Genomic DNA, 13,681 nt, shown 5'->3' with positions numbered 1-13,681 from the left:
AGTCAAAACTGAAAAATCCTATTATTTTTCAGTTTTGACTGCCGTCAAAATAGCCCTGAAGAAGCCCTGCAACGTGGGGCGAAACGTTGGCTCATTAAAATAGTATATTTCTACTATTTGAGTTTTTCTTGACCGCACCCGGACCATATTCCTTTCATCATTTATGAGAATTAGTTTCACCTATTACTTCTTTTATATTCATCTTTGTATATATTTAATCTACCTTAGATACATCTCTACTATTTTGGGAAGTTTTAAACAACTAATTATTTTTTCTTATCTTGGTTGGATTAACCGAAACCTATAATTATTTTTTGAAACATATTGATTAAAATTAGGAGTACTAATATTGGTAATTGTTTTAATCTCTAAGCATATAATTATTTTTATGATATATTTTTAATCTCGGGCAAAGAGAGGATATTTAGTGTCAGGGACAAATGTGCTTTCAACTTGCGTGTATTATTCCTCGGCATTGAGAAGGATTGCTGTCTTCCATCCTGGCAAGGTTAAAAAATAAATTCATTTATCTTCACAATTCATTTACTTCCTGCTTCTGTGTTTATTTATAAAACTTGAGATTAGAGCATTGACACTAAATTATATTAACCAATGCGGGAGCAGGTCTAAGGTATTTAAGACCTTTCAAGCGCTGAATACATCATCGATTAAGTCACACTTTTAATTCGTTTGTTCTGATTTCGCTATGTAGAAAAATATTGAAAATATTTTCAGAAATTCATTTATATAATTTATAAACGATTTTCTGATATTCCATGTCAGATTCTTATTTCCTTTCATCTTTTCTACTGATGCAAAATCTCCAAAACATAATCAAACAATAGTTGAAATCCATTATCTAAATGCGAAAATATTTTTTATTAACCAACAAAAATAACTCAGTTTTTAATTTCCTAAAAAAGATTTTTTTTTTTGGAATTTCATGAAGATTTACAGTGGAACCTCGAAATGATGATTTTTTTTTTTTAGATCAGCATGAACTAACCCTAGCACTCAATGAAAAATATACCTCTATATAACGAATAGATCATGTAAATAGACCTGGATAAAATGAATTTAAAATCCCTCAGAAAAAAAATATTTTGCCTTTGTGCAACTAATTTTTCTAACAACAGAAACTTTCATATTGTGAAAATTACCACTACATAATGTACAATATACTCTAGGTATCCACATCAGTAAAACGGACACACTGTCTGAATCTTTGCGAACCCTTATACAATCTTCTTCCTGGTCTTGTTTACTTTTGTCTGATTTTGTGACCTAACACAATAAGTTCTGATTATGATTAAAGTGCGTTATACCTGTCTGGTAGTGAAGAAGACGAAAACGATTGAGCGTTGAGGCAACAGAATATGTTATTTATGTATTTACGTTTATGTAAATATTTTTAAAAGTAAATTCAGTGTTAAATAACTAATGTACAGTGATTTATAAGATGTACTAAGTACGAGTTATAAGTTACTTTTCCTGTTTTGCAAAATAACACTAAGTACATATTTCAATGACCATGTTTTTATTGTTTCTAGTTATTTTATTCGTTGTATAGGGGTTAAGAAATTAGTTTGTGAACCTCAATACAACGAATTTTTATTCATACATACTTCAATATAACGAAAATCGGCATAAGTCCCTCGATATGACAAATTTTCGAAAGCTCGAGATTTGTTATACGTAGGTTCCGTTGTAAATCGGTTGGACATTTATAATTACACCCCAGAAAAGTTTTAAAAATCGATTTCTAAAATTTCAGTGATCGAAAATTCAGCAAATTATGATCAAAATAAGTTAAAAATAAATATATTATTGGATGTTTTGTTCAAATTTTCTCAATTTCATATATTTTCCCCCTTTAAATAAATTTTTATGAGCATTCTCGTCTCATAACATTGTAATATGCTGGCTAGTGTTTTATACTTGTATAACAGTGATATGGTTCTTGTATTATAGGGAATAAACATAGTGAATAAATATAAATAAAAAGTTAACAAACTTCATTGCTCTTACCTCTGATCCGATGCTTGGAGCGACACGTGTTACGTAAATGTACTGGCTCTCTTCATCAAATCAATGGGCAATAACTCTACTTATATTATTATGCATATTTTTATGCGCCATGAAAAGCGTGACTGATCTCATCACAGCAAACAAGTTTATGAATAGGGAAAACACCATCGAGATAATCCTACGAGAAGACGATTTATAAAATACAATTCATTTTCATAATTGCCTTTATTTTTATGAAGGGAAAATGTAACTAACAACTATTTTAAAGTTATTTGTTCTGGTTGATTTTGTTTAATGTCTTCATGTATCCAAACCAGACAGGAAGAACAACTTATATTGTAACCAACCAATTATAGTAAAAGAAAAAGCCTACCACAAAATAAATACCACAGACGGGATTCAAACCGGCTCCTCCACTTCTGACACGGGGATAATGAAGTACATTTGCAACTCGTTCTGGCATCAAGGGAAGATGGTAGGTTTTTCAACGATAGGTTTCGCGATCAGAAAAACATCCGACGCAAGCGCTGTATAGTTTTGTTGTTCCGACTATTCTGGTACACAAATCAAACGGATGAACAATTGTTCCAAAAACGATGTCTGACTTTCTAAACAGTCTCTGGGTCTGCATCGACTTGGAATTGGATTCTGAATGAAAACTAGGTATCGTTCGAGCATGCGCAGTACATAATGCTCCTTTTTGTGTAATGTTTTTCGTTAGTTCAGGTTTCAATGTTAGAACAACTATTTTTATTCAGTTTTACAATATTTTATTTTTTGTTTTATGCGCTTCAAATCTGAAAGGCGTAATACCTCTAAATTTAACTTGCTTAATTATCGACGACTTCAATAAGAATTAAAATGAATTTAAGATAAACGTTTTTTAAAGTGAACTAGTAACTAAAACAGTACGGTACAGTTTAATCACCTTGTTAATTGATTATGGCAAAAATTACTAATAATTTCGTTAAATTAATTAACCTCCATATTTTAGGTCAATTTTTTTTAAATTTTACATGATATTTTTCAATCTTATAGGCTGATATACCGAACACAGTTGGCGGCTCTCTTGGTGCATCCGCGTCATTTGGTGGCTTCTCAGCTGGAGCAGGTAAGTGGTTCAATTGATTATTATTCATATATTATAACTAATAACAATATTATAAAATTAGTAAATCTTATAGAGTTCATAAATTATTTTTAATACGCATAATTTTAATAATGTGCTTCATTCTGAAAATGTAATATCTGAGATTAAATAATTGATATAAAAATTCACTTTTCAATAAGTTTTTTTTATCTCCCTAATTAATTTATCTATGATAAAATTTCTATTAAATCTAGGTCTTGGTGGATCTGCTGATGGAGGTGGATTATATGCTGGAGCAAAGTCACCACAAGGATCTGCTCAAGCTGGTGAGTTGAACATTGTTGAAGCTTCTGTTTATATACATATGAGCTTAAAGTATACCCTACCTATACCATCAAGTCCTACACCCATATAGATATTAGTATTAAATTTCAATCTAATAATGGTTTTTTGATTATTTTTAGATTGAAATTTAATACTAATATCTATATAGGTGTAGGACTTGCTGGTATAGGTAGAGTATGTTTTAAGGGATTTCCACTGAGCGAAATAGTGAGATACTAGGGAACATTTTGGAACTTCGAAGCCTGAAAACGTGATTTTAAACCTTATGTTAATTTAGTTGATGCCTTTTACTTTACCGCGTTGATTTTCAATTATATATATTTAAAAAAATGTTGGCACTTACCACAATCACCGGGCGACACTAGTTTCGCTCAGTTAACATATTATTTTATGCTATGTGTAGAAAGTGAGCAAAGATATAGACGGCTTAGATCAAAGAAAATAGTTCTGGAGAACCATCAAGCAAGCATGTAAAGTTGTTTTGTTTTGACCTGAATTTGATATACCTACGTATTTTTGTGAAACAGTTTCAAATGATTTAACATTATAACTAGATAGCAATTAACAATTTCACGAGGTTCACGTTATCTCTAATTGTGGCTTTCCTACTCTGGCATTTCCAAAAATCCTCTATATTAATAGGCGACCCGTGTTTTTTTTTCCGAGTTATAACTCAACAATTGCTGAATGGGTTTCAGCGATTTTAAATAGCTGTCAAATAAAAACCTTGTAAAGAGGTTTTTCATTCTGGATTGCCCAATGTTATTCAATTCTCTGAAGATGGTTCCCACACTGGAAAATGGTAAGCGTTTCCACAATGGAAAATTTACGACTACACCACTGCTCTAAATCATATTTAAGAATGAAGATTTTAAACAAATAAATAATAGTAGTTTAATGTTTTTAAATTATATTTGTAAAAAAAATTAACTTGCTTAAAAAATTCACTTTTACGAAAAAAATTATCAACAATAATGAATTCTCGATTTGATATTTAACACTGGATACTCGGGCTGATGCTTGAGTGCTCATTAGCACCTACTATCATTTAAAATAAGACGTTTTTCATATTTCCTCCGTAAAATGTCATCTTTAGTTCTTTATATATTGCTATTTTTAATTACTTGTAAGTATTTTTTAATGCTTGTATGTTGCTCTTAGCAATAATTTACCATTAGTGAATATAATCAAATAAATATCATTATGATAAAAAGTAACTCTTGATCAGGTACACCCTCGTTCGGCCGCCATTTTGAAGCAAAGTAATGAATATTTTCTTAGTGGAATAAAAAAGGTTTGTTATAGAAAATAATTAACACAAATTCGATTTGAAATTTACATCATAAATATAAACTGTAATAAGTCCAATTAAATAAGCTGCAATTAATTATATTAAAAATAAATTTCAAAAATATTTGGATTGAACTTTTTTTGGTTTTTGTTCTGATCATATCAAAACACTTCATATTTTTTCTCTATCATGACAAATGACGGAGAAATGGGTGTAGGAAAACTCTAATCGGTCGCCATTTTGAAACAAAATACCACTAATTTTCTTTGTGGAATACAAAAGGTTTGAAAATAATAAACCTGAATATGATTAGAGCTAGACATAGATATAAACTGTAACAAATCCTTAATCACGAATATAGAAACAAAAATGAATGACTAAATATTGAAAATCCCAGTGGAATGGACCCACCCGCGTAAAAAACCAAAAGAATATTCCGTTTGTTAATTATTATTGTTAATAAGTTACCACAAAACTTATAATTCATAATGAATAAAGTTTACTTTATTTATTTATTACTTTTATAATTAATGACTGTAAATTTAATACATCAAGTATAAATAAATAAAGGCTTAGTGAACTCTGATTGGAAATTCGATAATCTGAGGATTCGGTGCTGATACTATCAGTAGCGATCGCTTCCTTGACACCTCCCTTCTCGAACCACAGCCTATTAAAAATGTATGTCAAGTTATCATAGAAATAAGGTATTATTATGTTAATGACATCTGTTAAGGTCTCGGCGGTGGAAGCAGCTCATCAGCCTCTGCTAGTGCCAGTGCCGGTGCTGGAGGAGGTGCAGGAGCTGGAGCTGGAGCGACAGCTGGCTCTGCCCAAGGAGGCGGCTTCTTTGACAAGATATTCAATGTAATGTTTATCTAGCATAAATTCCGTCTAATCATTATTTGCTAAAGATTTAACGATTACAAAGTTTTTATAATTTAATTTTCAGATTCCAATTTCCATCCTCCAGAGTGTTAATACCCATCTTAATGCCAATGGTAAGGAAAAAGTTGTTTTTATAACAAAATTATATTCTCATCAATTATACGAACAACATTATATCGCTTTCTTACTAAAGAATGTTTTTCAACAAATATTTTTTGGTACATAAAATTTATTTCCTCCATTTAAACGATTACTGTTCCAGGAGGTGTGAGGAAGCGGGTTTACGTTGCGGGTGGCAACGGTGGAGCTGCTGCTGGTGGACCCGCCCATGCTGGAGCAAGCGCAAGTGCGGGAGCCAGCGCTGGAGGTGATGGGACCGCAAGAGCAGACGCTGGAGCCGATGCCAGCGCAGTTGCTTCTGGTGGAGGACATGCGTCGGTAGGTGTACGCAAGAACTACGATGCCATCTTTAATGTAAGAACATATCGTCAAAGTGATCTTCACTTTTCTATAATTGCACTTATTAGGGATCAAATTTGAATTATTACAGTAGTATTATTTTATAAGTACTCAAATCATTTTCTTCAGTTTATTTGATTCAAAGGACAAGACCTAAGAAATTACAGCACTGTAGACAAGAAGAAAAAAAATAGTACTTAACAATTTATTTATTAATGATATTTCAACCCACAATATAGTTCTTCATCTGGGCTGTGTGGTGTAGAAACAGAGTAAAAAACTTAGTAAATTAATTAATTTAGTCATTAGTTCCTATGAATCGAAATTAGGACATTTTCATAGCCAAATGTCCCATTGTTTACATCTCCACCCAGTACAACAGCTCTGATGAATGTGGGAAATCAATTAATAGTTGAAAACTTTTCCTTCTTGACCAGCTAATATAATCATCTAATATAATATTCTAACAATAAGTAATTATAGTTTTAAAATACAAACCTATATTTATCACTTCAAAACAATCTGCCGCTTAGAGCAGTCTCCAACCAATTCAAAAATCTTGAGGGAAAAAATAAAGGCTAACAATGAAAATTAGCCGAATTCCATAAAAGGAAGTTCAGAAGAAATTAAAAATCTTGAAGTTATTTTAAAAACCACTTTTTTGTAATTTTAAAAATTGTAATGGTTCCAATAAAGGTATTACTATTTTAAAAAACTGCGAAATATAGTTAACTTTATACTGAAAATGATTCGTTTTTATATGTGAGGATTTTAACCTTCATTTCACTCACTTTGTTCTGGTAATATTTAACTATAACTGGAAAGGTACTGAACTAGAGACTTTGGTTCTCATTACTGTTGAGAGTTTGTGAAAAAGTAAGCCTTTTCGTGATTTTCATAGTCCATTCAATGAATGGTTGTAGAAGGAACACAATTTATACCTTCAGAACTTGTTTCAACAAATTAGCAAAAAATTATTTATTTTTATTATGATGAGTTAATAGTTGCCTGTAGCTATATATATAAATGAGGAGAAGATAGTTGGGTTGTGGTCAGTGAATTTTCACTGACAGCACCCCCAACCATCTTCTCTTAATTTATTTTTATTCTGGTTCCTAAAATGACATCAGTTTCGTTTAAAATTTTAAAAGGTAATATTTTTTTAGAATTTTTCAAATTCAAAAGTGGATGTTTCATTATATTTTACAATGTAATTGAAAAGTATTACATCAGACATTTTCATTCTAATTTATTAAAAAAATTATAATTAATCTTTGTTTTGTTTATTTCAGATTCCAATAACAGCTTTGAAGTCAGTGAACCAATTCTTAAATGGAAAATAAATATTTTAAAATATAAATAAATTAAAAAAAGTCACATTTCGTTTTTTATAAGTGTACAATTTACTTCTAATTTAAAAATAAAACTTTTTGTATATAAAATAATATATTTTCTTTTTTTTATTATAACCTAAAAGCTCCCATCTTCTCCAATGAGTTTTTTTTTTTTAATAGTCTAATTATTAAATACTTTTGAAGAATGCATGATATGAAAGAACATCTTGTCACATGTACATAATGTAAAAACTTATGAAATAATGAATTTTTATTTCTTAAAGGAGGAATCAATCAGAGATTAGAGTTTAAGTATTATCTTATTTCTTCCAGGTAGTTTCTTTATGAATTGAAATTTTTCAATGTTTGGAAATCTTCCCTTTTTTTTATTTCATAAAAAAATATCCTGAATGTGTACTGAAAATGCATTGAACATTCTGAACTTATTAATCACTATCTTTAATAATTATGCCTTAAAAGAGTAACAGATTTACTATAATATAATTTATGGCTTGGTGGAAATTTAAGGAAAAGTAAATAACTGAATAGGAATTATTAGTTACAAATCACTAATCGTTGACAATTCAGTTTAGTCATTAATGACAAACTTTTAATATTGAAGAAATAGTTTAAAAGATGGAAAATAATGATAAACATAACGATATTTCTTATATATTTATGATATATCTTTTGAGCAGAAAAAATATCTGTCCACAAATAATGCTTCATATCTGAACCTTCCAAAACATCATTAAAACTATTAGACTAATCCAAAATTTTAGACTTATACAGTACACACTAGAATTAAATGACTAAAAACTTCAACAACTCTACAGACTTTTGTCATATTTACTTGCAACCAACTCCTAATTAAGTTACAACAAACATTTGATCCATAAAAATTAAAAAAACTTTTAAAAAATGTTTTGAGATTGGTAGAAGACTTTGAGCATCTAGCATATACTCCATTTTGTTTAATATTTACAACTGTTAGGAGTTGAAAATCATGCTGAATAATGTTTATTATACATTATAGAATAATATAACTTAGTAATATTATCATTACTTAGTATTATGTATTTTATTAACATAAAATACATTAACTCTAAAAATTATGAATAAAGAAAAAGGTGAAATGAGATGAAGAAATATTGGTAAGGTTAACAAATAAAAATAACCATAATACACTTAAAGAACAATGCAATTTCAATATCAATGAAATAAATAAAAATTTAAATTTGGACTTGTAAAAACTCAAATTAAAGGTTCATTGAAAACACTATGCATTAAATAAAGTCATTCATACCTATTTTGGCATTCCAGTCTAATTTCTCATATGTTGGGCTAACTCCATTCTTCATTTATCTCACTTCAAACCTAAAAACAATCACTTGCAAAAGCACGCTAATTCAAATTTAAAGAATTTTAATATGGTTCTCATCATTTATAGTGAAATATTCACCACTATTCAATAATTGGGGATATATACATACATGGAGTGGCTTGGCTTAGGGTAAGGCACTGTGCTATTAACTTGATTAAGCTATGACAGATAATGATTTATTCTGTTACTGTAGCTTTGAGTCAACAATCCTCTGGATTCGGGAGCCTCCAGAGTCCACCAGCTTCATAGAGTTAATTAGAAATCTGGGGGGTTGAGTGTGATTCTGACCAAATCAACTTGCATTTACTACTGTTGGTTTAGTAACAGTAATTCAAATATTTATTATTATATTGTAATTCATATAAATTTATATATATATGTATACAGAAAATTGATAATATTAATTTTTTAATGTTCACTAAAACAATTAATGACATTTCAGAATAAAAATTATCAAATTTGCAATATCAATATTGAATAAAAAGCTATTAGTAATAAAATGAATGTTGCATGAGGTAGACATCAGAGATTAAAGATGACCAATTCATAACTTGAAATCATTTATAGCCAAATAACAGTAGACCCTCAAAAAATAAAATAAATTTTACTGTTCCAAAAAATATAAGAAATTTTAAACACTACCTACTTCAATCATGCCTGCAACGGTAGTGTCAGATCCAGCAACAGTAACAGAGACATACAAGTATGAGCAGAAGCACAACACAACCATCTGCTCTGATTCCAGGTATCCCTAACCCCCTGAGGTCAGAAATTAAATTTTATTAGTAGATTGAATAATATCATACAGGTCTTCTTTGGTCTTCCTCCACTAGTGAAACATATGGTTCTTAATCAGATAAGTGAGTACAACAATTTCAAATCTATGGTTACAAAGTGTACTGATTGACCATACAGACAGTACATCACATGGAGGTACATCTATACTCATCAAATGAACCCTAAAACACAATCCTATTAAGTTTACCTATAACGCTCGGCATGGCATCACACTAATTACTCAACATCACAACATAATGTTTGCTGTGGGTTATTGCCTCGAAGATGTGTGCTGACAATCTCAAAGTTTTGCAATTCTTTTAAACATATTGGAAGATGCTTTATTGCTTGAGGTGGCTGTAAGGCTAAAGATCAGTTGTAGGGATTAAGCTGTCTAAGTGGAGGAACCTAAGGTTTGTCCTCAACAAGCTTTCTTTAGACACAAGATCACCAGATTCAGCAAATTATTGGCCAACATAAAGACAGGAGACAAGAAACTCATTTATTTTTTTCATTACTAAATGGCTGGCTCTGAATGATTTAAAAAACCATCCCTCACAAATGCTATAATGTATTGGGCAACATTCAGGAATTTCCTGAATACCTTTCTCTCTCTCTGTTCCTCTATCTATTAACAAAGATGAACTTGATGAGAATCCTGTAGACTGTTTTATGAGGAATCTAGAAGAAGGTGTATGGTTCTCATTAGTGCTTATGTCTACAAAATAAAGAAAGCTAGCAATTTATTCCAAATGTATAAGAGGTTTCAGCAGAGCAAAGAGAAGACAGAATTCCATCAGACAAACAAGATTACCACAGACTAATGAACTCAAGAGACAGATTACAAAATTTATAGTTAATAACTTTTGGCGGTGGTAGTCGATCAACCAAGTAGTAAACCAAAAATATTACGCAGCATCTTAAAGTGTCAGCACTCTCCTCCTTCTGAAAAGAAGATGGTTTTATGGTTATGATCGATAGAGAATGAATTAATTACTTCACTCTGACTTTGACTTCTGTCAAAACAGCCCTGACGAAACCCATACAACATGGGGCGAAATGTTAGCTCAAATAAAAATAGTACAAAATATTACTACATATTTGAGTTTAATTTGACCGCATCCGGAACATATTCTATTTATTAATACACATGGCCAATCAGAAATCTTCCACTGTTTGTATTTGTATTTATATTATGTATCTCTATCGGTTCCAGATGGGAACTGACTTACAATTCTTAGAAATGTATATAATATATTTAATCCAAGGACTAGATACCATAGACCCCATGCTATGATTTGCTAAATGTAATTAATCATTAAATATCTTCTGCAATGGTATCATGTTTACCAATTTACTAGGCTATGATAATGAGGTGGCATGTAAGGGTTCTAAATTATAAAGTGAAGTCTGGTTTACATTAGTTTATACTTACAAATATTTACAATTTAGCTATAGTTATCTATGAGAGAGCATAGTAGATCTATGTAGTAAAAGTTTAATTACTATCCTATGCATTGAGAATACCAGCTGAGATATTTTGTATTCATATTGACTCTAAGTTTATCAATTTTTATTACTATTGCCATTCAAAATACGAACTGAAACGTTTGACTTATCTGAATGTATCTTGTGGCTTAGAAGTATCATTAGCTCTTCATCTCGTTGGAGTCGATGTCCATGTCTTTATATACTCTTCCTATGCATTGAGTGTGCTTACCTGGATCTGATGTCTGTCTAGATCTCTCTGCACCTCTGTACTCCCTCTGGCTGGCCTGTGACTTCCTCTGCTCTGCCTGTTCCAACCACCTGACTTGTGATCCCTTTTGACCGTGTATCTTCCACCTCTGCTGTCTCTTTGGGTGTCCCTTGGCCCCCTCACTTTCTTTCTCATCATCCCATTGGCTAACTCCATTCTGGGGGCAGAACAGTTTTTACCTCCCCATCGAGGTGGCTTCTCCTTGATGTCTAATGTATTTTGTTGCCAAGGCCCTTGCCGACATCTACAGTTTCTTTAGTGTGCCCTACTTTTCCTTAGAGACTTTCATCCCAGGTTAGCCACACTTCACATGTCTAATGGTACCTCCGTTCTACCTGCCTATCTGTGCCAGCAGGTGCAAACACGTGTTCCAAAAAGGCCGACAAGAGGATCCCTGGTTTAATTAAATTTACCTTCCATTTTCTCTTTCCTGATACTGGTATCTCATTTACATAGCATAACATTACCTCATCCTTGTCCACATTGAAGAACAAGTCCTAAAATTACCAATAAGAAAAGCCTCTGGACATGTCTTAATTAATGCTGAGATGCTTTAGCAAATTCCTAGAAATGTTATAGTGCTTTTGATTTCAATGTATAATCTGCTAATGGAACAATCAAATTTCTACAACTATGAAAATATTCTCATATTACTATAATTCACAAGCCTCTCATTGTACGGACCAATCAGTTTATTTTTAGTCTATTCCAAAATCTTAGAAAACTCAAATTACAAAAGGCTTGTTTATATATTAACAAATACATGCACAACACCAGACTGTCAATTTGGATGTAGGACACATCACTGAACTATACATCTAGAACTCAGAGGAAGAAATTTCATTTTAGTAGAAATTACACACAACTGATATACTTCTGGATATTGCTCAAGAATTTGCCACAGACAGTCGATTCTCTGTTCATGTCTGGGTAAAATACATAGAAGACTGAAAACGAGCTGGATGAAGGACCTCCTTATCTAACAATTAAATTTGATATCACCCCTGAAGAAGACACTACTAGCTACTGTCCCCCTCCTCATGTCATTTCCATAAGCAGTAGTATGTCCATTTTACTGGTTACCATCTCAATAGAAAAATGTGGATAAAGAGTTATTTAAAAACAGAATAATAATTATAAAGAACACCAAAAAAAAAAAAACATTCACTAACTTTAGTACAAGAAAAAATAATATTCGATAGAATGTTTAGTGACTCTATTGAATATTTTCTTCACTAAAAATATTTTTCTCTGTTTGGTATAGCTTAAATAACAATCAATTTACAATTTAATGTTGATTTCTTTCGACTTCCAGCACTTAGCTGTCAGTGTATCAAATATTTTGGTGACCAGCTGTATTAAAAAGAAAATTAATAAACAGCCATTGTCAAACTAACCATTTTTGTTAGAAAACATCGTTCAAAAAACTTTTTTTAATTCTTAAAAGGGAAGAGTGAAACATGGTAATTGATAGGTCCAAGAGTTAAAGTCATTATAAATGATTATGGTTTAGTGATAAAAATTAAATAATATATGTTCTGATTGAATTAAAAGATTTGTTTTCCATAGCATTTTTTTCATATTTAAACTTTAACAGTTGAAAAGGGGTACATGAAACACCAGGTTCCAATAAAAGTTTTATGAATCAGTGATCAATTATTGGAACAGTTTTTAAAATTAGACATTTCCTGGCTAGTTCTGATGAATCATGCACCTAATCTTCTATCGTTATTTATGTGTAGAGCTATTGCAGTCTGATCCCATCTCACCATTAGTATTTTGATTTCCCTTTAAATGTTATTGTCTTTTTAATTTAGAAATTAAAATATCAAGTGAACATGTTATTTTCCCCACCCCCAGGTAGAAGAGCATAAAATGAAGATGAATAAACAACCCTAAGAGCTTTTATTCAAAACCTTTTATGAAAACAAAACAATGAAGCTAATTTAAATCTAAATGGGGAGTTCATGAGTAGAAAAGATATGGTATTTGTTATAATTCCAGAAATAGGAAAACATCCATAGTTGAACAAAGTGTTGTAGATAACCTTTTTGAGAGTGATCAGTTGCATTGCATAAAAACTGTTCCGAGATGACAATTGTGTATTCCCAATATAATAAATATATGAAGCGTTGCATCTAAAAACCAGTCTAGTCCATTTTCAAATTTTAGATTTTTTAGTTACTTAATTTAACAGATTTGATAATGAATTATAATAATAATTTTTTTTTTCCAGAACAGTCAAATAATATGTGATTTAATGGGTTTCAAAAGAAATTCTTTGATCCTATGATAATCTAGTACCAAAACTGTTAATTAAAATATA

General features: G+C 30.9%; 1 protein-coding gene across 3 annotated transcripts in view; it reads left to right on the top strand.

Annotated features, from left to right (window-relative positions):
• LOC106686861 (uncharacterized) overlaps nucleotides 1–7,546 on the top strand; it is a 50,543-nt gene extending 42,997 nt beyond the window's left edge. For 2 of the 3 annotated variants that reach the window (XM_067045104.1, XM_014430434.3), the window contains exons 3-8: nucleotides 3,067–3,139; nucleotides 3,373–3,444; nucleotides 5,491–5,621; nucleotides 5,707–5,755; nucleotides 5,905–6,116; nucleotides 7,394–7,546. In XM_067045104.1, the coding sequence (XP_066901205.1) occupies nucleotides 3,067–3,139; nucleotides 3,373–3,444; nucleotides 5,491–5,621; nucleotides 5,707–5,755; nucleotides 5,905–6,116; nucleotides 7,394–7,444 (588 nt within the window). In that variant the 3' untranslated portion in view covers nucleotides 7,445–7,546. The remainder of the gene's footprint in view (nucleotides 1–3,066; nucleotides 3,140–3,372; nucleotides 3,445–5,490; nucleotides 5,622–5,706; nucleotides 5,756–5,904; nucleotides 6,117–7,393) is intronic. The other variant, XM_067045105.1, reaches the window with a different exon arrangement.
• The last annotated feature ends 6,135 nt before the right edge of the window (nucleotides 7,547–13,681 follow it).

Source organism: Halyomorpha halys, unplaced genomic scaffold (genome assembly GCF_000696795.3).
Source record: "Halyomorpha halys isolate HHAL.00 unplaced genomic scaffold, Hhal_1.1 Scaffold890.1, whole genome shotgun sequence".
In the NCBI taxonomy this organism is placed as follows: domain Eukaryota; kingdom Metazoa; phylum Arthropoda; class Insecta; order Hemiptera; family Pentatomidae; genus Halyomorpha; species Halyomorpha halys.
The sequence above is the reverse complement of the archived record's forward strand: the minus strand, read 5'-3'. Positions and strand labels throughout refer to the sequence as shown.